Source organism: Mustelus asterias, chromosome 15, assembly GCF_964213995.1.
Source record: "Mustelus asterias chromosome 15, sMusAst1.hap1.1, whole genome shotgun sequence".
NCBI lineage: Eukaryota > Metazoa > Chordata > Chondrichthyes > Carcharhiniformes > Triakidae > Mustelus > Mustelus asterias.
The window spans coordinates 65,931,805-65,959,168 of record NC_135815.1 but is presented as its reverse complement, the minus strand read 5'-3'; the positions used below and the strand labels follow the sequence as shown (position 1 = coordinate 65,959,168).

The following is a 27,364-nucleotide window of genomic DNA, read 5'->3' as shown; positions in this document are numbered from 1 at the left end:
CCATGGTAAGCTTTTGCAAAAAATACGGACACATGGGATTGAGGGTGATTTAGTGGTTTGGATCAGGAATTGGCTAGCTGTAAGAAGACAGAGGGTGGTGGTTGATGGGAAATATTCATCCTGGAGTTCAGTTACTAGTGGTGTACCGCAAGGATCTGTTTTGGGGCCACTGCTGTTTGTTATTTTTATTAATGACTTGGATGAGGGCGTGGAAGGATGGATTAGTAAATTTGCAGATGACACTAAAGTCGGTGGAGTTGTGGACAGTGCAGAGGGAAGTGGCAGGTTACAGAGGGACATAGATAAGCTGCAGAGCTGGGCTGAGAGGTGGCAAATGGAGTTTAATGTGGAAAGGTGTGAGGTGATTCACTTTGGAAGGAGTAACAGGAATACAGAGTACTGGGCTAATGGTAAGATACTTGGTAGTGTGGATGAACAGAGAGATCTGGGTGTCCATGTGCATGGATCCCTGAAAGTTGGCACCCAGGTTGATAGGGTTGTTAAGGCGTACGGAGTGTTAGCTTTTATTGGTCGAGGGATTGGGTTTCGGAGCCATGAGGTCATGTTGCAGCTGTACAAAACTCTGGTGCGGCCGCATTTGGAGTATTGCATACAGTTCTGGTCGCCGTGTTATAGGAAAGATGTGGAAGTGTTGGAAAGACTGCAGAGGAGATTTACCAGGATGATGCCTGGTATGGTGGGAAAATTATATGAGGAAAGGCTGAGGGGCTTGAGGTTGTTTTCGTTAGAGAGAAGAAGGTTAAGAGGTGACTTAATAGAGGCATACAAGATGATCAGAGGATTAGATAGGGTGGATAGTGAGAGCCTTTTTCCTCGGATGGTGATGGCTAGCACGAGGGGACATAGCTTTAAATTGAGGGGAGAGAGATATAGGACAGATGTTAGAGGTAGGTTCTTTACTCAGAGAGTAGTAAGGGCGTGGAATGCCCTGCCTGCAGCAGTAGTGGACTCGTCAACATTAAGAGCATTCAAATGGTTATTGGATAAACATATGGATGATATTGGAATAGTGTAGATTAGAGGGGCTTTAGATTGGTTCCACTGGTCGGCGCAACATCGAGGGCCGAAGGGCCTGTACTGCGCTGTAATGTTCTATGTTCTAGTAATGCATGGCGCTCATTATTAACCCATGCCCTTCACTGATGGGTGGCAGATATAATGCACCTGTGCCATCTTCACTATTTTCTTCACTCTCCATGGCTGCATTCTAACCTTAGACTCTGTCGATGTTGAGACTTTGATGTGAGCTATTGAGTTCTGTGTGTGTCTCCAACAATGCTGAATTAAATTATTGGTTTTCTGTTACTTCCTTGGCAATGAGGTCTCCTTTGTAACTGAGCTGTAGAACATAAGAAGAACTAGGAGCAAGAGTAGGCCATCTGACCCCTCGAGCCTGCTCCGCCTTTCAATAAGATCATGGCTGATCTTTTCGTGGACTCAGCTCCACTTACCTGCCCGTTCACCATAACCCTTAATTCCTTTACTGTTCAAAAATTTATCTGTCCTTGCCTTAAAAACGTTCAGTGAGGTAGCCTCAACTGCTTCACTGGGCAGGGAATTCCACAGATTCACAACCCTTTGTGTGAAGAAGTTCTTCCTCAACTCAGTCCTAAATCTGCTTCCCCTTATTTTGAGGCTATGCCCCCTAGATCTAGTTTCACCCGCCAGTGGAAACAACTTCCCTGCTTCTATCTTATCCATTCCCTTCGTAATCTTATGTTTCTGTAAGATCTTGTCGAAATCTCGACTTCCGAGTTTGACTTGAACACAAGATACTTAACCGGCAGATTGTCTTTATTTTACTTGCTAGCAAGGGGAGGAGTCTTGACACAATGCATCAGTGACACCACTCCACCGGACAAAGAAAATCATCCTGGTTTATACAATTCTGCAGCTCACAGTCAGTTGGACACAATCCAGTCAAAAGTGTTACAAATGACATACTTAACGTATTAATCTAATAGAAAAAGTACTGAACCACCCTGATCTATGAGGTCACGATGCCTCGTGGAATACCCCAATATATCATCCCTAAGCCTGTTCTCTAGTCTTAGTCAGACATCATGTCTCTATTTTGATAGCAGCCTCACAAAGCATCTTCACTAAAACAGTCGCATATGGGCATCTTTTAATTGATAAAGGGGTGTCTACAAAAGCCATTAGTATTTTATGGCCTTGTCAGTGAAGTTAACTGAATCTCTAAGGGATGTGGTCAACTCATCTTGCCTTCAGGATATTTCCCAATTATAGCCCTGATAAGTTTTGTTTATTGCCAACTTAATGAAACACATGGATATATTGCTTATCAATTCAATGACTGAGCTTTTTATCACTATCTACAATTAAAAGGGGTACTATCATGTTACTATTAATCTTTGTCAGTTCCCACTAAGTCCCCTACCACTTTTAGAGACTTCTAGATAAGTACATGGAACTTAGTAAGATAGAGGATTATAGGTAAGCCTAGTAATCGCTAAGGTAGGGACATGTTCGGCACAACTTTGTGGGCTGAAGGGCCTGTATTGTGCTGTAGTTTTTCTATGTTTCTACAACTCTTTTGTTAGCTAAAACACTAATATCTTTCTGACTATGTTTTGATTAGAAACTGTGAAGGCAGCTTCATTAAACTCTCTCTTGTATCAGTTGTTTCTGATGAGGTGTCTGGTGAGGCAATTAAGTCTCCTTTATGGCTTTGTGATTCCAACAGTTGGGTGCTTTAAAGGAATGTATCTAACATATGTTTGGTATCAAAGGGGCACTATGTAACTGTGCATTACAGTTTCTTGGTTTAATTTCTAAAAATGTATAGACGATGTAGTGAAGATATAAAATGAATTCTGCATCTAAGTTGATTAAACAAAAACCCTAGCAGAGTCTCCCAATTTTATAGTAGCCCTTTTCTTTGGTATCTTTCTACAGTCTCCCCTCATTCTTCTGAATTCCAGTGAGTATAGCCCCAATCTACTCGGTCTCTCCTCATAAGCCAACCCTCTCAACTCCGGAATCAACCGAGTGAATCTCCTCTGCAACCCCCCCCCTAGTGCCAGTATACCCTTTCTCAAGTAAGGAGACCAAAACTGTACACAGTACTCCAGGTGTGGCCTCACCAGCACCCTATACAGCTGCAACATAACCTCATTGTTTTTAAACTCCATCCCTCGAGCAATGAAGGACAAAATTCAATTTGCCGTCTTAATTTCCTGCAAACCAACTCCTTGTGATTCTTGCACAAGGACACCCAGGTCCCTTTGCACAGCAGCATGCTACAATTTTTTACCATTTAAATAATAGTCCATTTTGCTGTTATTCCTACTAAAATGGATGACCTCACATTTACCGACATTGTGCTCCATCTGCCAGACCCTTGCCCACTCACTTAGATTATCAATATCCCTTTGCAGACTTTCAGTGTCCTCTGCACACTTTGCTCTGCCACTTACCTTAGTGTCATCTGCGAATTTTGACGCACTACATTTGGTCCCCAACTCCAAATCATCTATGTAAATTGTAAACAATTGCAGTCCCAACACTGATCCCTGAGGCACACCACTAGTCACTGATCGCCAACCAGAAAAACACCCACTTACCCCCACTCTTTGCTTTCTGTTAGTTAACCAATCCTCTATCCATGCTAATACATTACCCGTAATACCGTGTAGCTTTATCTTATGCAGCAGTCTTTGGTGCGGCACCTCGTCAAATGCCTTCTGAAAATCCAGATACACCACATCCACAGGTTCCCCGTTGTTCACTACGCATGTAATGTTCTCCAAGAATTCCACCAAATTAGTCAAACATGACCTTCCCTTCATGAACCCATGCTGCGTCTTACCAATGGGACAATTTGTATCTAGATGTCTTGCTATTAGAACATAGAACAGTACAGCACAGAACAGGCCCTTCGGCCCACGATGTTGTGCCGAGCTTTATCTGAAACCAAGATCAAGCTATCCCACTCCCTATCATCCTGGTGTGCTCCATGTGCCTATCCAATAACCGCTTAAATGTTTCTAAAGTGTCTGACTCCACTATCACTGCAGGCAGTCCATTCCACACCCCAACCACTCTCTGCGTAAAGAACCTACCTCTGATATCCGTCCTGTATCTCCCACCACGAACCCTATAGTTATGCCCCCTTGTAATAGCTCCATCCACCCGAGGAAATAGTCTTTGAACGTTCACTCTATCTATCCCCTTCATCATTTTATACACCTCTATTAAGTCTCCCCTCAGCCTCCTCCGCTCCAGAGAGAACAGCCCTAGCTCCCTCAACCTTTCCTCATATGACTTCCCCTCCAAACCAGGCAGCATCCTGGTAAATCTCCTCTGCACTCCTTCCAGCGGCTTCCACATCCTTCCTACAGTGAGGTGACCAGAACTGCACACAATATTCCAAATGTGGTCTCACCAAGGTCCTGTACAGTTGCAGCATAACCCCACGGCTCTTAAACCCCAACCCCCTGTTAATAAAAGCTAACACACTATAGGCCTTCTTCACAGCTCTATCCACTTGAGTGGCAACCTTTAGAGATCTGTGGATATGGACCCCAAGATCTCTCTCTTCCTCCACAGTCTTCAGAACCCTACCTTTGACCCTGTAATCCACATTTAAATTTGTCCTACCAAAATGAATCACCTCACATTTATCAGGGTTAAACTCCATTTGCCATTTTTCAGCCCAGCTTTGCATCCTATCTATGTCTCTTTGCAGCCTACAACAGCCCTCCACCTCATCCACTACTCCACCAATCTTGGTGTCATCAGCAAATTTACTGATCCACCCTTCAGCCCCCTCCTCTAAGTCATTAATAAAAATCACAAAGAGCAGAGGACCAAGCACTGATCCCTGCGGCACACCGCTAGCAACCTGCCTCCAATCCGAAAATTTTCCATCGACCACCACCCTCTGTCTTCGGTCAGACAGCCAGTTGCCTATCCAATCGGCCAACTTTCCCTCTATCCCACACCTCCTCACTTTCATCATAAGCCGACCATGGGGGACCTTATCAAACGCCTTACTAAAATCCATGTATATGACATCAACTGCCCTACCTTCATCAACACACTTAGTTACCTCCTCAAAAAATTCTATCAAATTTGTGAGGCATGACTTGCCCTTCACGAATCCGTGCTGACTATCTCGGATTAATCCGCATCTTTCTAAATGGTCGTAAATCCCATCCCTAAGGACCCTTTCCATCAATTTACCAACCACCGAAGTAAGACTAACCGGTCTATAATTACCAGGGTCATTTCTATTCCCTTTCTTAAACAGAGGAACAACATTCGCCATTCTCCAGTCCTCTGGCACCATCCCCGTGGACAGCGAGGACCCAAAGATCAACGCCAAAGGCTCTGCAATCTCATCCCTTGCCTCCCAAAGAATCCTAGGATACATTTCATCAGGCCCAGGGGACTTATCGACCTTCAGTTTATTCAAAACTGCCAAGACATCCTCCCTCCGAACATCTATTTCCTCCAGCCTATTAGCCTGTAACACCTTCTCTTCCTCAAAAACATGGCCCCTCTCCTTGGTGAACACTGAAGAAAAGTATTCATTCATCACCTCGCCTATCTCTACTGACTCCATACACAAGTTCCCACTACTGTCCTTGACCGGCCCTAACCTCACCCTGGTCATTCTTTTATTCCTCACATAAGAGTAAAAAGCCTTGGGGTTTTCCTTGATCCGACCCGCCAAGGACTTCTCATGTCCCCTCCTAGCTCTCCTAAGCCCCTTTTTCAGCTCATTCCTTGCTAACTTGTAACCCTCAATCGAGCCATCTGAACCTTGTTTCCTCATCCCGACATAAGCTTCCCTCTTCCTTTTCACAAGACATTCCACCTCTTTTGTGAACCATGGTTCCCTCACTCGGCCATTTCCTCCCTGCCTGACAGGAACATACCTATCAAGGACATCCAGTATTTGTTCCTTGAAAAAATTCCACTTTTCATTAGTTCCTTTCTCTGACAGTTTCTGTTCCCAACTTATGCCCCCTAATTCTTGCCTAATCGCATCATAATTACCCCTCCCCCAATTGTAAACCTTGCCCTGCCGTACGGCCCTATCCCTCTCCATTGCAATAACAAAAGACACCGAATTGTGGTCACTATCTCCAAATTGCTCTCCCACAACCAAATCTAACACTTGGCCCGGTTCATTTCCCAGTACCAAATCCAATGTGGCCTCACCTCTAGTCGGCCCATCCACATATTGTGTCAGGAAACCCTCCCGCACACACTGCACAAAAACTGCCCCATCCAAACTATTTGACCTACAAAGGTTCCAATCAATATTTGGAAAGTTAAAGTCCCCCATGACAACTACCCTGTGACCCCCACACATATCCATAATCTGCTTAGCAATTTCTTCCTCCACATCTCTATTACTATTTGGGGGCCTATAGTAAACTCCTAGCAACGTGACCGCTCCTTTCCTATTTCTAACTTCAGCCCATATTACCTCAGTGTGCAGATCCCCCACGAAGTGCCTTTCCGCAGCCGTTAAACTATCCTTGATTAACAATGCCACTCCTCCACCTCTTTTACCAGCTTCCCTACACTTAGTGAAACATCTATACCCCGGAACGTCCAACAACCATTCCTGTCCTTGTTCTACCCACGTCTCCGTAATGGCCACAACATCGTAGTCCCAAGTACCAATCCACGCCCCAAGTTCATCTACCTTGTTCCGGATGCTCCTTGCATTGAAGTAGACACACTTCAACCCACCTTCCTGTCTACCAGTACCCACCCTTGACCCTGATACCTTCCACAATACCTCACCACCCTCACTGACTTCTGGACTACAACTCCCTTTCCCACTCCCCTGACAAATTAGTTTAAACCCCCCTGAAGAGCTGTAACAAATTTCCCTCCGAGGATATTGGTGCCCCTCTGGTTCAGGTGCACCCCGTCCTGTTTGTACAGGTCCCACCTTCCCCAGAACGTGTTCCAATTATCCACGTATCTGAAACCCTCCCTCCTACACCATCCCTGCAACCACATATTTAACTGCACTCTCTCCCTGTTCCTCAACTCGCTATCACGTGGTACCGGCAACGTACCAGAGATGACCACATGTTTCGTCTTGGCTCTCAGCTTCCAGCCCAGCTCCAGAAATTCCTGCTTTAAATCCCCGTCCCTTCTCTTACCTATGTCATTGGTACCAATGTGCACCATGACTTGTGACTGTTTCCCCTCCCCCTTCAGAATCTGGAAAACACGGTCTGAGACATCACGGACCTTGGCATCCGGTAGGCAACATACCATCCGTGAGTCTCTTTTGCTGCCACAGAACCTCCTATCTATCCCTCTAACTAACGAGTCCCCAATAACTATCGCCCTCCCGCTCTCCCCCTTTCCCTCCTATTCCTTGATAGATTCAAATATTTTCCCTACTACAGAAGTTAAGCTAACTGGCCTATAGTTACCCACCTTTTGTGTAGCTCCTTTTTTAAACAGCAGCGTCACATTTGCTATTTTCCAATCTGCGGGAACCACCCCAGAGTCCAGCAAATTTTGGTAAATTACTACTCGTGCATTTACAAATGAATGGTCTAGTTGGACCAATGAGCGGCACAGGCTTGGAGGACCGAAGGGCCTGTTTCCTGTGCTGTACTGTTCTTTGTTTTTTTGCTATTTCCCCCGCCATCTCTTTTAGTATCCTGGGATGCATTCCATCAGGACCAGGAGACTTGTCTATCTTTAGCCCCATTAGCTTGCCCAACACAACACTCCAAAGATGTGCGGGTTAGGTTGATTGGCCATGCTAAAAATTGTCCTTAGTATCCTGAGATGCGTAGGTTAGAGGGATTAGTGGGTGTAAATATATAAGGATATGGAGGTAGGGCCTGGATGGGATTGTGGTCGGTGCAGACTTGATGGGCCGAATGGCCTCTTTCTGTGCTGTAGGGTTTCTGTGATTCTTCTGTGATGGTTCACAAAAGAGGTTGAATGTCTTGTCAAGAGGAAAAAGGAAGCGTATGTAAGGATGAGAAAACAAGGTTCAGTTGGGTCGCTTGAAGGTTACAAGGTAGCAAGGAATGTGCTTAAAAAAAGGGCTTAGGAGAGCTAGGAGGGGGCATGAGAAGTCCTTGGCGGGTCGGATCAAGGAAAATCCCAAGGCTTTTTACTGTTATGTGAGAAATAAAAGAATGACCAGGGTGAGGTTAGGGCCGGTCAAGGACAGTCGTGGGAACTTGTGCATGGAGTCAGAACAAAGAACAGTACAGCACAGGAAACAGGCCCTTCGGCCCTCCAAGCCTGTGCCGCTCCTTGGTCCAACTAGACCAATCGTTTGTATCCCTCCATTCCCAGGCTGCTCACGTGACTATCCAGGTAAGTCTTAAATGATGTCAGCGTGCCTGCCTCCACCACCCTACTTGGCAGCGCATTCCAGGCCCCCACCACCCTCTGTAAAAAAAATCCCTCTGATATCTGAGTTATACTTCGCCCCTCTCACCTTGAGCCCATGACCCCTCGTGATCGTCACCTCCGACCTGGGAAAAAGCTTCCCACTGTTCACCCTATCTATCCCCTTCATAATCTTGTACACCTCTATTAGATCTCCCTTCATTCTCTGTCTTTCCAGGGAGAACAACCCCAGTCTACCCAATCTCTCCTCATAGCTAAGACCCTCCATACCAGGCAACATCCTGGTAAACCTTCTCTGCACTCTCTCTAACGCCTCCACGTCCTTCTGGTAGTGCGGCGACCAGAACTGGACGCAGTACTCCAAATGTGGCCTAACCAGCGTTCTATACAGCTGCATCATCAGACTCCAGCTTTTATACTCTATACCCCGTCCTATAAAGGCAAGCATACCATATGCCTTCTTCACCACCTTCTCCACCTGTGTTGCCACCTTCAAGGATTTGTGGACTTGCACACCTAGGTCGCTCTGTGTTTCTATACTCCTGATGACTCTGCCATTTATTGTATAACTCCCTAGAAGAAGAGATAGGAGAGGCAATGAATGAATACTTTTCTTCAGTGTTCACCAAGGAGAAGGGCCATGTTTTTGAGGATGAGTGTGTGATGCAGGCTGATAGGCTGGAGGAGGTAGATGTTCTGAGGGAAGATGTATTAGCAATTTTGAAAAACCTGAGGGTCGATAAGTCCCCTGGGCCAGATGGGAAATATCCTAGGATTCTTTGGGAAGCAAGGGATGAGATTGCAGAGCCTTTGGCTTTGATCTTTGGATCCTCACTGTCCACGGGGATAGTCATGATGTGGAGATGCCGGCGTTGGACTGGGGTAAACACAGTAAGAAGTTTAACAACACCAGGTTAAAGTCCAACAGGTTTATTTGGTAGCAAAAGCCACACTAGCTTTCGGAGCTGCAAGCCCCTTCTTCAGGTGAGTGGGAATTCTGTTCACAAACAGAGCATATAAAGACACAAACTCAATTTACATGAATAATGGTTGGAATGCGAATACTTACAACTAATCAAGTCTTTAAGAAACAAAACTATGTGAGTGGAGAGAGCATCAAGACAGGCTAAAAAGATGTGTATTGTCTCCAGACAGTGAAACTCTGGGGGGGTTACAAATAGTGTGCCATGAACCCAATATCCCGGTTGAGGCCGTCCTCGTGTGTGCGGAACTTGGCTATCAGTTTCTGCTCAGCAACTCTGCGCCGTCGTGTGTCGCGAAGGCCGCCTTGGAGAACGCTTACTCGAATATCAGAGGCCGAATGCCCGTGACCGCTGAAGTGCTCCCCAACAGGAAGAGAACAGTCTTGCCTGGTGATTGTCGAGCGGTGTTCATTCATCCGTTGTCGCAGCGTCTGCATAGTTTCCCCAATGTACCATGCCTCGGGACATCCTTTCTTGCAGCGTATCAGGTAGACAACGTTGGCCGAGTTGCAAGAGTATGTACCGTGTACCTGGTGGATGGTGTTCTCACGTGAGATGATGGCATCTGTGTCGATGATCCGGCACGTCTTGCAGAGGTTGCTGTGGCAGGGTTGTGTGGTGTCATGGTCACTGTTCTCCTGAAGGCTGGGTAGTTTGCTGCGGACAATGGTCTGTTTGAGGTTGTGCGGTTGTTTGAAGGCAAGAAGTGGGGGTGTGGGGATGGCCTTGGCGAGATGTTCGTCTTCATCAATGACATGTTGAAGGCTCCGGAGGAGATGCCTTCCGGAGGAGAACACCTGTTTCAATACCTTAGCCATTTTCTAATTTCCAGTTATTACATCCCCCTTCTCATCCTCTAAAAGACCAATGTTTACTTTAGCCACTCTTTTTCGTTTTATATATTTGTAGAAACTTTTGCTATCTGTTTTTATATTCTGAGCTAGTTTACTCTCATCTTTTCTTAATAGCTTTTCTCATGGCTTTCTGTTGACCTTTAAAGATTTCCCAATCCTCCAGCTTCCCACTAAATTTTGCCACTGTCTGCCTTTTCTTTCAATTTGATACCCTCCTGAGCTGTAACTGAACTGGATCCTGCAGCAACACCAATGTCGTGAGAAGGCACCCACTAGCTCAGCTTAGTGGTCCTCCCACACTACCTCATACCTCCCAGACAAAACTGATGTTACTTTCGTTTTTACACAATGTCATTGTTCTGGGACCTCGAGGGTGCTGCTGCCCCTGTACTTCAGCACCGAATTCAACCTTCCTCCACTGAATGTTCCCATGCCTCCAATGTAACTGGCACCTCATGTTATTCTCTAGCCTTCCCCCACTTGTACTGGATCCCACCGTCATGGTGACAGACATTCGATGGCCCCCTGCCCTTGACCTCATCAGCTGTGAAGTACACGTGCCACACATGGACCTCTGTGCACCCTACCTGGAGATTTCTTGTACAGAGGTGAGCCCTACCCCCGTGAGAGCTAATGTATTATGTATTCCCTATCTGCAGCCCAGTACAGAGTCTGCCAAGCCCAGGGGAATCAACTGTAAGACAACCCTGCGCACCAAGCTGTGCATTTTCCCTGTGGAGAACACAGCCCTTGCCCCTGTCTGCAGCTGGGTGCTTCCAATAATTGCTTCCGCTACATGCCTGCTGTACTTCTGCCCTATCTCTAATTTCTGACTGTGAGGCCCATATAGCCCCAGGTCTCGTTGTCATTTGTGACTCCTTTCCATTTCACAACAGGAACCTCTGCACTCTGTGACTCCTGTTTGCATGCTCCTGAACTGTGGTGTATATCCCTTTTCCAAAGAGGATTATGGACAACAGTGATGCTCCCAAACCACACCACCTTCAACTTCTGACTGTTGGTGTGAGCCATCCTGAATGTGCCTTACTAATGACTATCTCTCCCAGTTGGGCTAAATGACCTATTTCTTTGCTGTACATTTTAGTAATTTTCCTTATTTACTGATCCTATTTCTGAGTTCAAATTACTTTATATAGTTGGCAACAGGATTTTAAATGAAGTATTATGGGGCTGGTTGGTCTGGCACCTCTTAGCAACCTTCCATCTCATGAGATGATTGTTCATTACATGGGGGTCAACTCCATCTTTGGTATAGCCTAATGTGGCTCAGGAGCCCCACTCTGGTATGTTTGTCTCTTGTTGCATTTGCTGTAGAGAAACATAGTGGACTGAAAAGGTGCAGGATTCGCTGGCCTCTGTTTTCACTAGACCATGGGCTTAGTCAGCCGATCAGCTGAGCTTTCCATTTCTGCTTGCCTCTTCCGATGCCTCTTCAAACAGTAAGCCTCCAGAGCTTATGGCTGCCAGCAACTGCCTCCCAATTGTCAATGCCAATGTCCACCATCTTCATATCTCACTTGCACATGTCCTGGTCGTAGAGGCATGGATGTCCAGCAGATCGTGACCCAGTGACTGGTTCACCATACAAAATGTAATTGAGTATACAGCCATTTCTAGCTGTATACATCAGATGAATATGGCCAAACCAATTCAGATTAGTCATTGGTTTAGCAATGACCGTGTGCTGATGGAATTAACACTTCAGAACCTCTGAGCTGGTGACCTTATCCTACTAAGCAATGCCAAGAATGCATTTGAAATGGCGAAGGTGGAAACTGTTCAGCATTTTCTCCTGCCTAGCAGATGTTGTTCAAGTCTCACTATTGTAGAGGGGTGCACTGAAGATGCAGGCTTGGTTGTGTCAACAACAGTGTTTTCATGATAGTCATAGAGTCATAGAGGTTTACAGCACAGAAACAGGCCCTTCGGCCCAACTTGTCCATGCTGTCTTTTTTTAAACCCCTAGGCTAATCCCAATTGCCCACATTTGGCCCATATCCCTCTATACCCATCTTACCCATGTAACTGCCTAAATGCTTTTTAAAAGACACAATTGTACCCGCCTCAACAGTAGTGGACTCGTCAACATTAAGGGCATTTAAAGGGTCATTGGATAAACATATGGATGATATTGGAACAGTGTAGGTTAGATGGGCTTTAGATTGGTTTCACAGGTCGGCACAACATTGAGGGCCGAAGGCCTGTACTGCGCTGTTATGTTCTATGTTCTTCTACTACCTCTGGCAGCTTGTTCCAGACACTCAGCACCGTCTGTGTGAAAAAATTGCCCCTCTGGACACACTTGTATTCTCCCCTCTCACCTTAAACCTATAACCTCTAGTTTTAGACTTCCCTACCTTTGGGAAAAGATATTGACTATCTAGCTGATCTGTGCCCCTCATTATTTTATAGACCTCTATAAGATCACCCCTCAGCCTTCTACACTCCAGAGAAAAAAGTCCCAGTCTATCTAGCCTCTCCTTGTAACTCAATCCATCAAGTCCCGGTAGCATCCTAGTAAATCTTTTCTGCACTCTTTCTAGTTTAATATTCTTTCTATAATAGGGTGACCAGAGTTGCACATAGTATTCTAAGTGTGGCCTTACCAATGTCTTGTACAACTTGCATTCAATGTTTTCCATTGAACCTGTATTCAATGTTTTCCATTGTAAATTTGATGCAAAGTACACATTGCGTATTTTAGACTTGCTCTCTGACTCTCCCTGTATATTACCTTTTTTTTTATCCCTAATCAGCTCCACCCTGCTTCATATTTACTGTTTATCATTTACATGATGGTAGATGATTTTTAGATTCCCTTTTATGTTCGCTGTTATTTTATTCCCTCATTTGCCACTCTTATTTACCTCTTCCCTTCTCCTTTCAATCTATTGTTTTGGCCTGGTTCTCACTTGAAGAATTCACTTGAACTGCATCATACATCCACTTTTTTGTTTCATCGTATTCTTTATCTTCCTTGTCACCTAATGCTTTTGTTCCCTGACTTTTTACCTTTGTTGGAATATACTTAGCCCATACCTGAAACATCTCCCCCTTTAAGGACCTCCCATTTCTTCAATTAGAGTTTTCCTGTTGGCCTTTGGTTCCATTTTCCCCTGATGAGATCCTCTCTTGTCTCATTAAAGTTAGCCCACTTCTAATTTAAGGTTCTACGTTAGATTGTTCCCTTGATTTTTATTTATCCAAGCTACATGTTAACAGAGAAAGAAACACAGAAAACTACAGCGCAAAACAGGCCCTTCGGCCCCACAAGTTGTGCCGAACATATCCCTATCTTTTAGGCCTACCTATAACCCTCCATCCTATTAAGTCCCATGTACTCATCCAGGAGTCTCTTAAAAGACCCTATTGAGTTTGCCTCCACCACCACTGACGGCAGCCGATTCCACTCGCCCACCACCCTCTGTGTGAAAAACTTACCCCTAACATTTCCCCTGTACCTACTCCCCAGCACCTAAAACCTGTGTCCCCTCGTAGCAGCCATTTGCACCCTGGGAAAAAGCCTCTGAGAGTCCACCCGATCTATGCCTCTCAACATCTTATATACCTCTATTAGGTCTCCTCTCATTCTACGTCTCTCCAAGGAGAAAAGACCAAGCTCCCTCAGCCTATCCTCATAAGGCATGCCACTCAATCCAGGCAACATCCTTGTAAATCTCCTCTGCACCCTTTCAATCTTTTCCACATCCTTCCTGTATTGAGGCGACCAGAACTGAGCACAGTACTCCAAGTGGGGTCTGACGAGGGTCTTATATAGCTGCATCATTATCCCCGGACTCCTAAACTCAATCCCTCGATTGATAAAGGCCAGCACACCATACGCCTTCTTATCGGTGATCGGTGCAGACTCGATGGGCCGAATGGCCTCCTTCTGCACTGTAGGGTTTCTATGATTCTATGATTCTTAACCACCTCCTCCACCTGCGGGGCCGATTTTAGAGTCCTATGGACCTGGACCCCAAGGTCCTTCTGATCCTCTACAGTACTAAGAGTCTTTCCCTTTATATTGTACTCCTTCATCCCATTTGACCTGCCAAAATGGACCACTACGCATTTATCTGGGTTGAAGTCCATCTGCCACTTCTCCGCCCAGTCTTGCATCCTATCTATGTCCCTCTGTAACTTCTGACATCCCTCCAGACTATCCACAACCCCACCAACCTTCGTGTCGTCGGCAAACTTACCAACCCATCCCTCCACTTCCTCATCCAGGTCATTTATGAAAATGACAAACAGCAAGGGTCCCAGAACAGATCCCTGGGGCACACCACTGGTGGCCGACCTCCAATTAGAAACAGACCCATCTATACACACTCTCTGCCTCCTTTGGGCAAGCCAGTTCTGGATCCACCGGGCAGCAGCCCCTTGGATCCCATGCCCTCTCACTTTTTCTAGAAGCCTTGCATGGGGGACCTTATCGAACGCCTTGCTAAAATCCATATAAACCACATCTACCGCCTTCCCTTCGTCAATGTGTTTAGTCACATTTTCGAAGAACTCCACCAGGCTCGTAAGGCACGATCTGCCTTTGACAAAGCCATGCTGAGTATTCTTGAGCATACTAAACCTCTCCAAATGCTCATAATTCTTGTTGTGTGAAACTGTTAAGGCGTTGAGGGGTTGGAATAAATTCCTATTCTTTAATATATCTAACTTGATAAAAGAAAAATTCTTCCAACGATTCTTGCCCGCAAAATGAAATGCAAATTTGATTTTAAAAATTCTGGCAGGAGTTAGATTTATTACTGATTTTTTGCTTAGCTTGAGATTTTAGGTCACCATTAACTAATGGTGGCTCTTTGAGAATCATGACACACCTTGTGATGGTAATCACCAATGATGTTAGGTAGGGAATTGCAAGATTATGGACCAGTAGCAATGAAGCAACAGTCCTATTGTCCAATTCTTGGATTTGAGAGGAATACGAAGAATATTTTTCTCTAATATTTGTAGCACTTATCTCTCAGTGACAGTGCTCATGGAGCTTGAACGTTCTGTCACATCTTGGTAAATTTCAACATTGATTCTTATTTTTAAAAACTGAAAATGGTCCTCAAAAGTTCTAACTGGATTTGACAGGTGGATAGCTCTATACATTGATTAACTTCATGCCAGAATTAACTGTGGTGTGTTTAATATTCAATTTCATTAACAGTATTATTAATGTTGATTTATTTTGTACACTTTTTCAGCTGATTATGCAGTTTTTATATTTGATTATCTGCTCCATTCTTACGACCCATGTGCTGTTTGTAATATGTTGATTTTTGGTTTTGCTGTATTTCAGGAATTACAAACAAGGCCGGAAAAGAACTGCACAGAGCAATTAAAAGACTGATGCAAGTCACAGCCAAGATGTTCTCATGGCCACTGGACGGTCAGTAAGTCTTAAAATTTCCATTGTTAGTAGAGAATAGAGTCAAAATACTGGAAGCACATTAAACCAGTTTGACCCCTTTAACTAGTTTGCCCATTAATATCAATTAATTATGCTCGAATTTTATGAGAGGCGGATGGAAAGTTGCCTGGGGGTGCCACTTGTTTTCTCAAAATCAACAACTGATAGGATTTCAGCTGATTAAGGAGGTAGTAAACTGTAATTTTACAGGCCACTTTGGATTTAATGGTAAGCATGCAGAGGTGTGGAGATGCCGGCATTGGAATGGGGTAAGCACAGTAAGAAGTCTCACAACACCAGGTTAAAGTCCAACAGGTTTATTTGGCAGCACTAACTTTCGGAGTCTCAGGCTCCTTCATCAGGTGAGTGAGGACGTGTGCTCAATATTGTAGTGAGATAAGTCCTCACTCACCTGATGAAGGAGCTTGAGACTCCGAAAGCTAGTGCTGCCAAATAAACCTGTTGGACTTTAACCTGGTGTTGTGAGACTTCTTACTAAGCATGCAGAGGACATGGGACTTTGGAGCCTGGGCAGATTTTAAACTGTGGCTTTGGGCATCATTCATTCAAGAAGAGTGTGTAGCTCGGAGCATAACTTGAGAGGGGAGAGGTGCAAGCATGTGGACAGGGACAACAGCAATCTCCTGGTCACCTATAGGGGACGTGGCAGAAGAATAAAGACGGGACGGTGAGCAGATGCTAGCGCAGAGGAGGAGGTACCCGGTGGATAGAATACACAGACAAACAATGAGTTACCTGCAGATGTCAGAGCAGCATTAGAACATAGAACAGTACAGCACAGAACAGGCCCTTCGGCCCACGATGTTGTGCCGAGCTTTATCTGAAACCAAGATCAAGCTATCCCACTCCCTATCATCCTGGTGTGCTCCATGTGCCTATCCAATAACCGCTTAAATGTTCCTAAAGTGTCTGACTCCACTATCACTGCAGGCAGTCCATTCCACACCCCAACCACTCTCTGCGTAAAGAACCTACCTCTGATATCCTTCCTATATTTCCCACCATGAACCCTACAGTTATGCCCCCTTGTAATAGCTCCATCCACCCGAGGAAATAGTCTTTGAACGTTCACTCTATCTATCCCCTTCATCATTTTATAAACCTCTATTAAGTCTCCCCTCAGCCTCCTCCGCTCCAGAGAGAACAGCCCTAGCTCCCTCAACCTTTCCTCATAAGACCTACCCTCCAAACCAGGCAGCATCCTGGTAAATCTCCTCTGCACTCTTTCCAGCACTTCCACATCCTTCTTATAGTGAGGTGACCAGAACTGCACACAATATTCCAAATGTGGTCTCACCAAGCATTATTGCCAAAGATCTCAAACTGAGATCTCGCCGGCACAAATCCTGTTTTTTGGTCGCTTATAGGATTTAGCAGCCATTGCGGGATTTGTGCCCATGATCAACGGAGCCACTAAATTGCAGCTGTCAGGGCGATTTTCCAAAAATAATTCTAAGTTTCAAATGGATGGGAAAACAGAAGGTTTTCAGTGAGTTGAGTCTGTTATTTATGGCACTTTGTGCAATGCAGAGGCTGTGAGGACATTCATCACTGGCCTCCTGATCGCTGGCCCCACCACTAGCGCCCCCCCCCCCCAACCCAACCACACCCCCACTGCCAGGGTCCCAGGCTGGCAATGCCTGGGTGGCAGGCTGGCACTGCTCCTCCTTCTCCTGGCCTGCTGGGGGGGCCTCAATGGCCTCTGGTCCCACTGACAAGGCCATCACATCTGGTCCCTGTTGCTGGGAGCAGCTGTGATCCTCGCTGGTGTGGACTTCCACCGGTGAGGTGGGAAGGCCAAATGAGCACCAACGATAGTGTCTGAGCTCGCTAAACATGTTGAAATGAACTAATGAATATTTAAATCAGCCTTGCGCCCTTCCCCAGCGAGAGGCTGATCACGTCATAAAAAGTGGCCCGGGAAGATCGTGACCTTCCGGACGTTGGGTGCAAATCCAATTTCTTTTGCTTCCCTTTCAAATTTCCTGCCCCAGTGTGCTAGTTGAGTAGCATAGCGGGGCGGGAAAATCATGCCCGTTGTCTTTCAAATTATGTTGTATGTGCAATTTAGTTTGATTTTTATTCGGATCAGGTGAGTTTTGATCCTGTCATTGAAGTTGTTCCTCCATGGATCCCGTGCACAGACTTTGAGCTATTTTCTTTTCTAAGGTGGAATTCTGAATTGAATACTGTAAGCGGACACAAATTTCTGTGATTCCTTAGATTAAATATTTCTTAGAATAAATTCAAATAAATGAAACAGGACAAAGCAGCACCCAGGCACAAAGTGTGAACAGACAAGCAGGTCTTTTAAAATGCAAACAAGGTCTAACACACAAAAGGCGGCCAGATGGGGTGGCACCAAAGGAAACTCATCTAATCAAATCAGCACCACTGACCTAATCAAGTGATATCAGGAAGCCTTCTTAGCCTCAAAAGACTTCCTGAGATCAGCCAAACACCCATTGATAAACCCATCGGACAGAAACGATTACCACCCTAAACATTGATACTGTACTTAAAACATCAAACAGAATGGTCAGAGTCAAATACTGTAAACAAAACATTAACATTTGAATCATGCAACGTGCCAAAGTTCGAGTATAACTGTAGCCCATTGCGGCAGGCTTTCAGAGTGCTTTCGGGACAGTGCTGTTTGTATGTCCTGATTGCACCTCCGTCGACGTTAATAAAGCTGTACCGCTGTTGAACCTGACTCTGAGTCCGAAGTGGTCGTGTTCGCCCACTCGCACTAACAAATACTTTGATAGCTTTGAGTTAAGTTCCACTCTGCCACCACCGTAGGATGAATAGGACCCACTCACTGTTTTGTTCTACCAGTTGCTTTGCTTCAATAATTGTTTTTTATGAAAATGAAAACTGCAGAATGTTAATGGGTTGCAGATTATGTCTTCAAATATCTGAGTGATCTTTGCAAATGCTTAATTTTCATGTTATTTGTGTTTTGCAGAACATTACATGAGACTAGATGTGGAAGACCATGAGTCTGGTTTGTGGCCTCTTCTAAAACGGACTAAATCTACAATTAAACCAGTACGTGTGCAGGCTGTAAAAGAACTGGCAAAGAAGCATCACTGGCATGGTAAAAAAAAAGAGACCAGATGTCCAAATTTAACCAGCAGACAAACAGTTAAACCAATTTTATCATTGTTAACTTGCCATTAAGCACTCAACTTCCTACATATCCAGAGTTTAGCAAAGAATTTACACCTAATGTAGTTTGGAGAACGAACCAAGTTTACAAAATAGAAGTGGACAGTTCAACAACAACTTGCATTTATATGGTTCCTTCAACATCATAAATGTAGCCTATCTTTCCTGGCATAATTCTGAGTGATTTTGTGGTACTCTTATCAAAAGTTAGTTTTAGCTAGCTGTGCCTTACGAGCCTGGTGGAGTTCTTCGAAAATGTGACTAAACACATTGATGAAGGGAAGGCGGTAGATGTGGTTTATATGGATTTTAGCAAGGCATTCGATAAGGTCCCCCATGCAAGGCTTCTAGAAAAAGTGAGAGGGCATGGGATCCAAGGGGCTGCTGCCCGGTGGATCCAGAACTGGCTTGCCCAAAGGAGGCAGAGAGTGGGTATAGATGGGTCTTTTTCTAAATGGAGGTCAGTCACCAGTGGTACCCTTGCTGTTTGTCATTTTCATAAATGACCTGGATGAGGAAGTGGAGGGATGGGTAAGTAAGTTTGCCGACGACACGAAGGTTGGTGGGGTTGTGGATAGTCTGGAGGGATGTCAGAAGTTACAGAGGGACATAGATAGGATGCAAGACTGGGTGGAGAAGTGGCAGATGGACTTCAACCCAGATAAATGCATAGTGGTCCATTTTGGTAAGTCAAATGGGATGAAGGAGTACAATATAAAGGGAAAGACTCTTAGTACTGTAGAGGATCAGAAGGACCTTGGGGTCCGGGTCCATAGGACTCTAAAATCAGCCCCGCAGGTGGAGGAGGTGGTTAAGAAGGCGTATGGTGTGCTGGCCTTTATCAATCGAGGGATTGAGTTTAGGAGTCCGGGGATAATGATGCAGCTATATAAGACCCTCGTCAGACCCCACTTGGAGTACTGTGCTCAGTTCTGGTCGCCTCATTACAGGAAGGATGTGGAAAAGATTGAAAGGGTGCAGAGGAGATTTACAAGGATGTTGCCTGGATTGAGTGGCATGCCTTATGAGGATAGGCTGAAGGAGCTCGGTCTTTTCTCCTTGGAGAGACGAAGGATGAGAGGAGACCTAATAGAGGTGTATAAGATGTTGAGAGGCAGAGATCGGGTGGACTCTCAGAAGCTTTTTCCAAGGGTGGAAATGTCCGCTACGAGAGGACACAGGTTTAAGGTGCTGGGGGGTAGGTACAGGGGAGATGTTAGGGGTAAGTTTTTCACACACAGGGTGGTGGGCGAGTGGAATCGGCTGCCGTCAGTGGTGGTGGAGGCGAACTCAATAGGGTCTTTTAAGAGACTCCTGGATGAGTACATGGAGCTTAATAGGATGGAGGGTTATAGATAGGTCTAGAAGGTAGTGATTTGTTCGGCACAACTTGTGGGCCGAAGGGTCTGTTTGTGCTGTAGTTTTTCTATGTTTCTATGACAAAGAAAGCCTGCTCTTTCTGCCAAGTAAGGAGCAAGTAAGCCACCCCCCCCCCCCCCCCCACCAGTGGGAGGTTCAGTGTGTGATTGGGAGTTAGCCTTAGTTTAAAACTGTCTCACATTTCCTGGATCACTATCCAGATAAGCCCCACAGAACTGTCCAAAGTCTCAGACCGCACTCCGAGTTGGAGACTTGTGGAGGACCCCAGAGGGCCGGGGCATTTCCTGTTGGAAGTTCAAACCTTCTGGGCAATTATCATGAAGATCAGCAAATCATGACTTCTACTGGGTCATGAAGGCAAGTTGGATTGTGTGTCTAGTCTCCAACAATCCCAGAAACTCCACCGGTGGCCCCCTATCCTGCTGCAGCCTCTGGCCCAGGTTGTCCTTGCCGCAGTCGTACATCTCTCTCCAGGCTCTAATGTGAAATTGTCGTGGTTCCCCAGGACGACAATTTATTCACATCAATTAAAACAGAGAGTCTGAGCAGCGATCTTCCAAGCAATAGACTTTATTTCTCAGCACAAGAGATAAAGTCGGGAACGTCCGGAACACTCCAAAGAGCCCTTGGGCTTACAATCTTTTATGTACATTTCAGCCTCCTATCTCAAGATCCTTATCTCCCTTTTACAGCCTGTCCTTGGTTGTAATCTTACCCTACAGCCCTATCTTTCTTTGGCCACCATTAATTTTAGTTGACCCTTTATCTGTTTTCTTTGCATTTGGTCGTTCCCTGTTATATCTCTTCGTTTCTTAAACCATGGTGGTTATAACTCTTGCTCTTATCTGAACTTTTCTGTTTGTACAATAATCGTGGTTTTGTAGACTAAGGCCGAATGTGTTTAGAAGAAAAAGACATTCTCTCTGCTGATTTATGGTCCACTATTAAGTTGAACCACCGAGCAGTCTTCCTTGTTTTCTTAAGCGACTATTGTCTGCTTTCCTTAATTAGTGATTGCTATATTACTTCTCTAGTTTCTCCACTTTGATCATATCGACTACACTTGATTATATTAGGTCACACGAAGTTACTTTAGGTTATATACCCATTTTCACTACTTATCTAAATCTGCTTTATTATTTCACTAAAACCTATGAATCTGAATTCCATACTAAACTCATACAATATCCAGTACAATTTCCCTTACAAGTGAATCTGAATTTCATACTAAACTCATACAATATCCAGTACAATTTCCCTTACAAGTCCCCCCTTTGAGGCTATTCCCTAGCCTCATCCCAATTACCAAGCTCAAATAATCCCCTCGCTCAATCCCATTTGTATTTTATTTTAATCACTCTTTGCAGGCGATGTGGAGGAGCCGAATATTTTGGTCAGGGATCAGTGTCCCTATTCTAACTTTATCATAATTTGTCTATCCCGGTTCTGATTTTTGGGTTGCTCCTCCAGATTGCCTGCCCCTGACAGTCATCAGCCAAAAACCTTCCCACTCTTGTCTAGGGAAGGGAAAAAGACTGATTCCTGTGTACAGACTAAGTTCTCCTGGTTTCGTGCGGACTTCAGCAAGGTGCTGTTGTTTCCACAAGGTGATCTTCCACTATTGTAGTTATTTTACAGAGTGACGAGTTTCAACTTCGACCAAGGTCATTGTGAATCCACTCAGCGGGGGCGGCTCAAGATTTTCCCATTCCTCTGTTTTTTCTCTCGAGCGTGAGCTGCTTATCACCCGCGTCACCATCTGCCGCGCTGCCATTCTGGTAAGGAAGGATCTCAGGGCGGGTAAAAAACAACAAAATATCAATCCCAGAATGATTATTGTTGCTATTGCTACAGCTCCAGCTTTGGCAAACCACGCCCCCCATCTTCCTAATATTCTGTCCAGCCAACTCCACACCTCATGCCCAAACCCAGCATTTTCTTTCACTTCTTTCTTAAGATTTCTTAACTTATTCATGGCTTGTGTAAATGACCCCTCTGGATTAGTGTTATTAGGGATAAATGTGCAGCACTGATCCCCAAACATAACACACACTCCTCCTTTCTCTGCCAGGAGCCAATCTAACGCCTGTCGATTTTGCCACGCCATTTTGCTGGTCACATCCAACTGCTCTCCTAAGGCCTCCAGGACATCATTCGTATAATTAATAAACCTCTGCTGATTATAATAGATGTAATTGATCCACTCAGTATTCTTGCTGGGTGTGATCCAAACAAAGAGGGATTCAAACCCTGCAGCTATTTCGTTCCTAGCTTTGAACTCATTCGGGATGCCGCGGGGCTGTCCGATTGCGTCCAATTTTACCGTAGGGTCAGGGGTATATGCCCTCTTAACTTTTTGTGATTTAATTTCTTTTTCCACCGGTAGTATCACAGTGCTCTGGGCAAGCATAACTCGGGCACATAGTCCCTTCCAATTCTGTGGTAATTTTGCCAATAGTCCTTTCTCCGGGCCACAAAGCCACCAGAGATCGGCCAGTTGTTCTACTTGAAAGTCTAATACATAAGGAGGGGGTGGCGTTCCCCCTTTGATTGGCATGATCAGCCTACGGATGTCGGTTGTATTCCAAATCCTTACACACTCCCCTGCGTATTCTCCCATACTAATTCCTGTTCTGCTTCTCCTCCAATAGCAATCTTGGATTCGTAAGTCGGGCTCTACCCTCCATTCCTTTGGGACAGCGTCCATTGCTGTTTTTGGCCACTTTGGACATTTGTGGGTTACATTAGAACATAGAACATAGAAAGCCACAGCACAAACAGGCCCTTCGGCCCACAAGTTGCGCCGATCACATCCCCACCTCTAGGCCTATCTATAGCCCTCAATCCCATTAAATCCCATGTACTCATCCAGAAGTCTCTTAAAAGACCCCAACGAGTTTGCCTCCACCACCACCGACGTCAGCCGATTCCACTCACCCACCACCCTCTGAGTGAAAAACTTACCCCTGACATCCCCCCTGTACCTACCCCCCAGCACCTTAAACCTGTGTCCTCTCGTAGCAACCATTTCAGCCCTTGGAAATAGCCTCTGAGAGTCCACCCTATCCAGACCCCTCAACATCTTGTAAACCTCTATCAGGTCACCTCTCATCCTTCGTCTCTCCAGGGAGAAGAGACCAAGCTCCCTCAACCTATCCTCATAAGGCATGCCCCCCAATCCAGGCAACATCCTTGTAAATCTCCTCTGCACCCTTTCAATGGCTTCAACATCCTTCCTGTAATGAGGTGACCAGAACTGCGCGCAGTACTCCAAGTGGGGTCTAACCAGGGTCCTATAAAGCTGCAGCATTATCTCCCGACTCCTAAACTCAATCCCTCGATTAATGAAGGCTAGTACGCCATACGCCTTCTTGACCGCATCCTCCACCTGCGAGGCCGATTTAAGAGTCCTATGGACCCGGACCCCAAGGTCCTTCTGATCCTCTACACTGCTAAGAATGGTACCCTTCATTTTATACTGCTGCTCCATCCCATTGGATCTGCCAAAATGAATCACTACACACTTATCCGGGTTGAAGTCCATCTGCCACTTCTCCGCCCAGTCTTGCATTCTATCTATGTCTCGCTGCAACTTCTGACATCCCTCCAAACTATCCACAACACCACCTACCTTGGTGTCGTCAGCAAACTTACCAACCCATCCCTCCACTTCCTCATCCAGGTCATTTATGAAAATGACAAACAGCAAGGGTCCCAGAACAGATCCCTGGGGCACTCCACTGGTCACTGACCTCCATGCAGAGAAAGACCCCTCCACAGCCACTCTCTGCCTTCTGCAGGCAAGCCAGTTCTGGATCCACAAGGCAACAGCCCCTTGGATCCCATGCCCTCTCACTTTCTCAAGAAGTCTTGCATGGGGGACCTTATCGAACGCTTTGCTGAAGTCCATATAGACCACATCCACCGCTCTTCCTTCGTCAATGTGCTTGGTCACATTTTCAAAGAACTCAACCAGGCTCGTAAGGCACGACCTGCCCCTGACAAAGCCGTGCTGACTACTTTTGATCATACTAAACTTCTCTAGATGATCATAAATCCTGTCTCTCAGGATCCTCTCCATCAACTTACCAACCACTGAGGTTAGACTCACCGGTCGGTAATTTCCCGGGCTGTCCCTGTTCCCTTTCTTGAATATAGGGACCACATCCGCAATCCTCCAATCCTCCGGAACCTCTCCCGTCTCCATCGACGATGCAAAGATCATCGCCAAAGGCTCCGCAATCTCCTCCCTCGCCTCCCACAGTAACCTGGGGTACATCCCATCCGGTCCCGGCGACTTACCAACCTTGATGCCATTCAATAGTTCCAACACATCCTCTTTCTTTATGTCCACATGCTCGATCCTTTCTGTCCTCCGCAATCCAGCAGTACAACCACCCAGATCCCTTTCCACCGTGAATACCGAGGTAAAGTATTCATTAAGCAGCTCCGCCATTTCTAACGGTTCCGCACAAACTTTTCCCCCTTCACCTTTTAAGGGTCCTATGCCTTCACATCTCATCCTTTTACACTTGACATATTTGTAGAAAGCCTTGGGATTCTCCTTAATCTTACCCGCCAAGGTCTTCTCATGACCCCTTCTCGCTCTCCTAATTTCCTTCTTAAGCTCCTTCCTACATCGCGTATACTCCTCTAAATCCTTAACACCTCCTAGCTCTCTGAACCTTCTGTACGCCTCTCTTTTCTTATTCACCAGGTTCATCACAACCTTCGTGCACCACGGTTCCCGTACCCTACCAACACCCCCCTGTCTCATCGGAACGTTGTCATGCAGAGCTCCAGACAAACATTCCTTGAAAATCCTCCACTTTCCTTCGGTACTTTTCCCCAAGAATGCCTCCTTCCAATTTACCCGTCTAATTTCCTCCCTGATGACACTGTATTTCCCTTTACTCCAGAGAAACACTTTCCTAGCCTGCCTGACCCTATCTCTTTCCAATGCTATCGTGAAGGAGATAGAATTATGATCGCTATCCCCAAGATGCTCACCCACCGAGAGATCCTCCACCTGTCCAGGTTCATTAGCCAGCACCAGATCAAGAACAGCCTCTCCTCTAGTAGGCTTATCCACATACTGTGTCAGGAAACTCTCCTGGACACACCTAACAAACTCCTCTCCATCCAAACCCCTAGCCCTAGGGATATTCCAATCTATGTTTGGGAAATTAAAATCTCCCATCACGACAACTCTGTTATTCCTACATCTCTCCAGGATCTGTTTCCCCATCTGCTCCTCAACATCTCTGGTACTATTGGGCGGCCTATAGAAAACACCCAGCAAAGTTACCGACCCCTTCCTGTTCCTAACCTCCACCCACAGAGATTCCGTAGTCAGTCCCTCCACGGCGTCCACCTTCTCTACAGCCGTGACACTATCCCTGATCAACAGTGCCACTCCCCCCCCCTCTCTTGCCTCCCTCCCTGTCCTTCCTGAAACATCTAAAACCCGGCACCTGAAGCACCCAGTCCTGTCCCTGAGACATCCAAGTCTCCGTAATGGCCACCACATCACAATTCGAAGCAGCAATCCACGCTCCAAGCTCATCCACTTTATTCACTACACTCCTGGCATTAAAATAGACACATCTCAGACCTTCAGCCTGAGCACTTCCCTTCTCCCTCACTCGTCTAACCTCCCTCTTACCCTGTCTACATTCCTTATCTATTTGCGAGCTAACCTCCTCGCTCTCAGTCCCCTCATTTCGATTCCCTCCCCCCAACCTTTCTAGTTTAAAGTCTCACCAGTAGCCTTAGCCAACCTTCCCGCCAGGATATTGGTCCCCCTGGGATTCAAGTGCCACCCGTCTTTTTTAAACAGGTCACACCTGCCCCTAAAGAGGTCCCAATGATCCAAGTACCCAAATCCTTGTCCCTTGCTCCAGTCCCTCAGCCACGCATTAATTCTCCACCGATTCCTGTTCTCACTCTCCCGCGGCACAGGCAGCAATCCCGAGATTACTACCTTTGCATTCCTCTTTCTCAGCTGTCTACCCAACTCCCTATATTCTCTTTTCATGACCCCTTCCCTCTTCCTACCTATGTCAGCAGTACCTATATGCATCACGACCTTGGGCTCCTCTCCCTCCCCCTTCAGGATTTCTGGGACTCGACCAGAGACATCCCGGACCCCTGCACCAGGGAGGCAAACCACCATCCGAGAGTCCCGTCCATTGTAGATGGCTTCTTGGATGTCTCTTTTTACCCCAGCAAACAGGATGCAGTGGTATTGACACAACGGCGGCTCACCTTTACAAAGGTTATCACATGCGGATCCGGAACAGTTTATCTTCTCATACGAGTAGTTCCGATTCCCTATCATATGATACCGTATATGTGTGGTATATGGACGCCAATTTTCCTTTCTCCAGCTTTGTTTCCTGGTTCTACAGTCTCCTGATCCCCATGGTATATCAGTTACTTGGGTGTTAGGTTTCTCTGATGCACATACTACACACTCTTTCCCATCACTGTTTTTCTGACCTGTATACTCAGCCCATTTCCACCATTTGTTTTTCTGCGCTTTTTCCCAAATAGTATTTGTGCTCACTAATCGTTCACGTTTTGTTCGTCTTAATACTCTATCTTCCTGATTCTGCACCCTTATGTCTTCTGTATCCCATTCTCCTTTTCTATGGGTCACGGAAGTTCCTAAGGGAAATAGTTTCCAACTCCCAGGTGGGGAATGGGGCCCCTTCCCTGTCCTCACCTCCCTCGGCACCTTGACTAATAGGCTCAGGCTGGGCATTTGTATCATCAGCCAGCTCATGTACAGAACTACTTTCATCATCCTCTATTCTTTTTGTTCTTCCTTGGCTCTGTTCCTCCTCCCCACGATTCTCCCCGTGTATTTCTATTTCTTCCTCGCTATCACTTCTGTCCACTCTGTGTACTTCTTCAATTTCCCTTCTCTCCCCCACCCCTGGTACCGTTCTGGTACAATGGTTTAAGTGATACCACAGTGTACTGCCTTCTACTTGCAAAGCCGTGGGAGACATTTTGGTGACTTCAAACGGTCCTTCTCGTCTCGGTTCGTTCCAACGTCTCCGGAACTTTCTGATGTATACTCGATCTCCAGGCTTGATCTGATGTTCTGT

At 45.8% G+C, this 27,364-nt stretch overlaps 1 protein-coding gene across 12 annotated transcripts in view; it reads left to right on the top strand.

The window, feature by feature from the left end:
* The window catches only part of serac1 (serine active site containing 1), a 232,373-nt gene that overhangs the window by 45,809 nt on the left and 159,200 nt on the right, over positions 1–27,364 (top strand). For all 12 annotated transcript variants that reach the window (XR_013499660.1, XM_078230002.1, XM_078229996.1 and 9 more), the window contains 2 exons: positions 15,564–15,653; positions 18,667–18,798. Coding sequence is in view for 11 of the 12 variants with exons in the window: in XM_078230002.1 (XP_078086128.1) it covers positions 15,564–15,653; positions 18,667–18,798 (222 nt within the window). In the remaining variant the exon portion in view is untranslated. The remainder of the gene's footprint in view (positions 1–15,563; positions 15,654–18,666; positions 18,799–27,364) is intronic.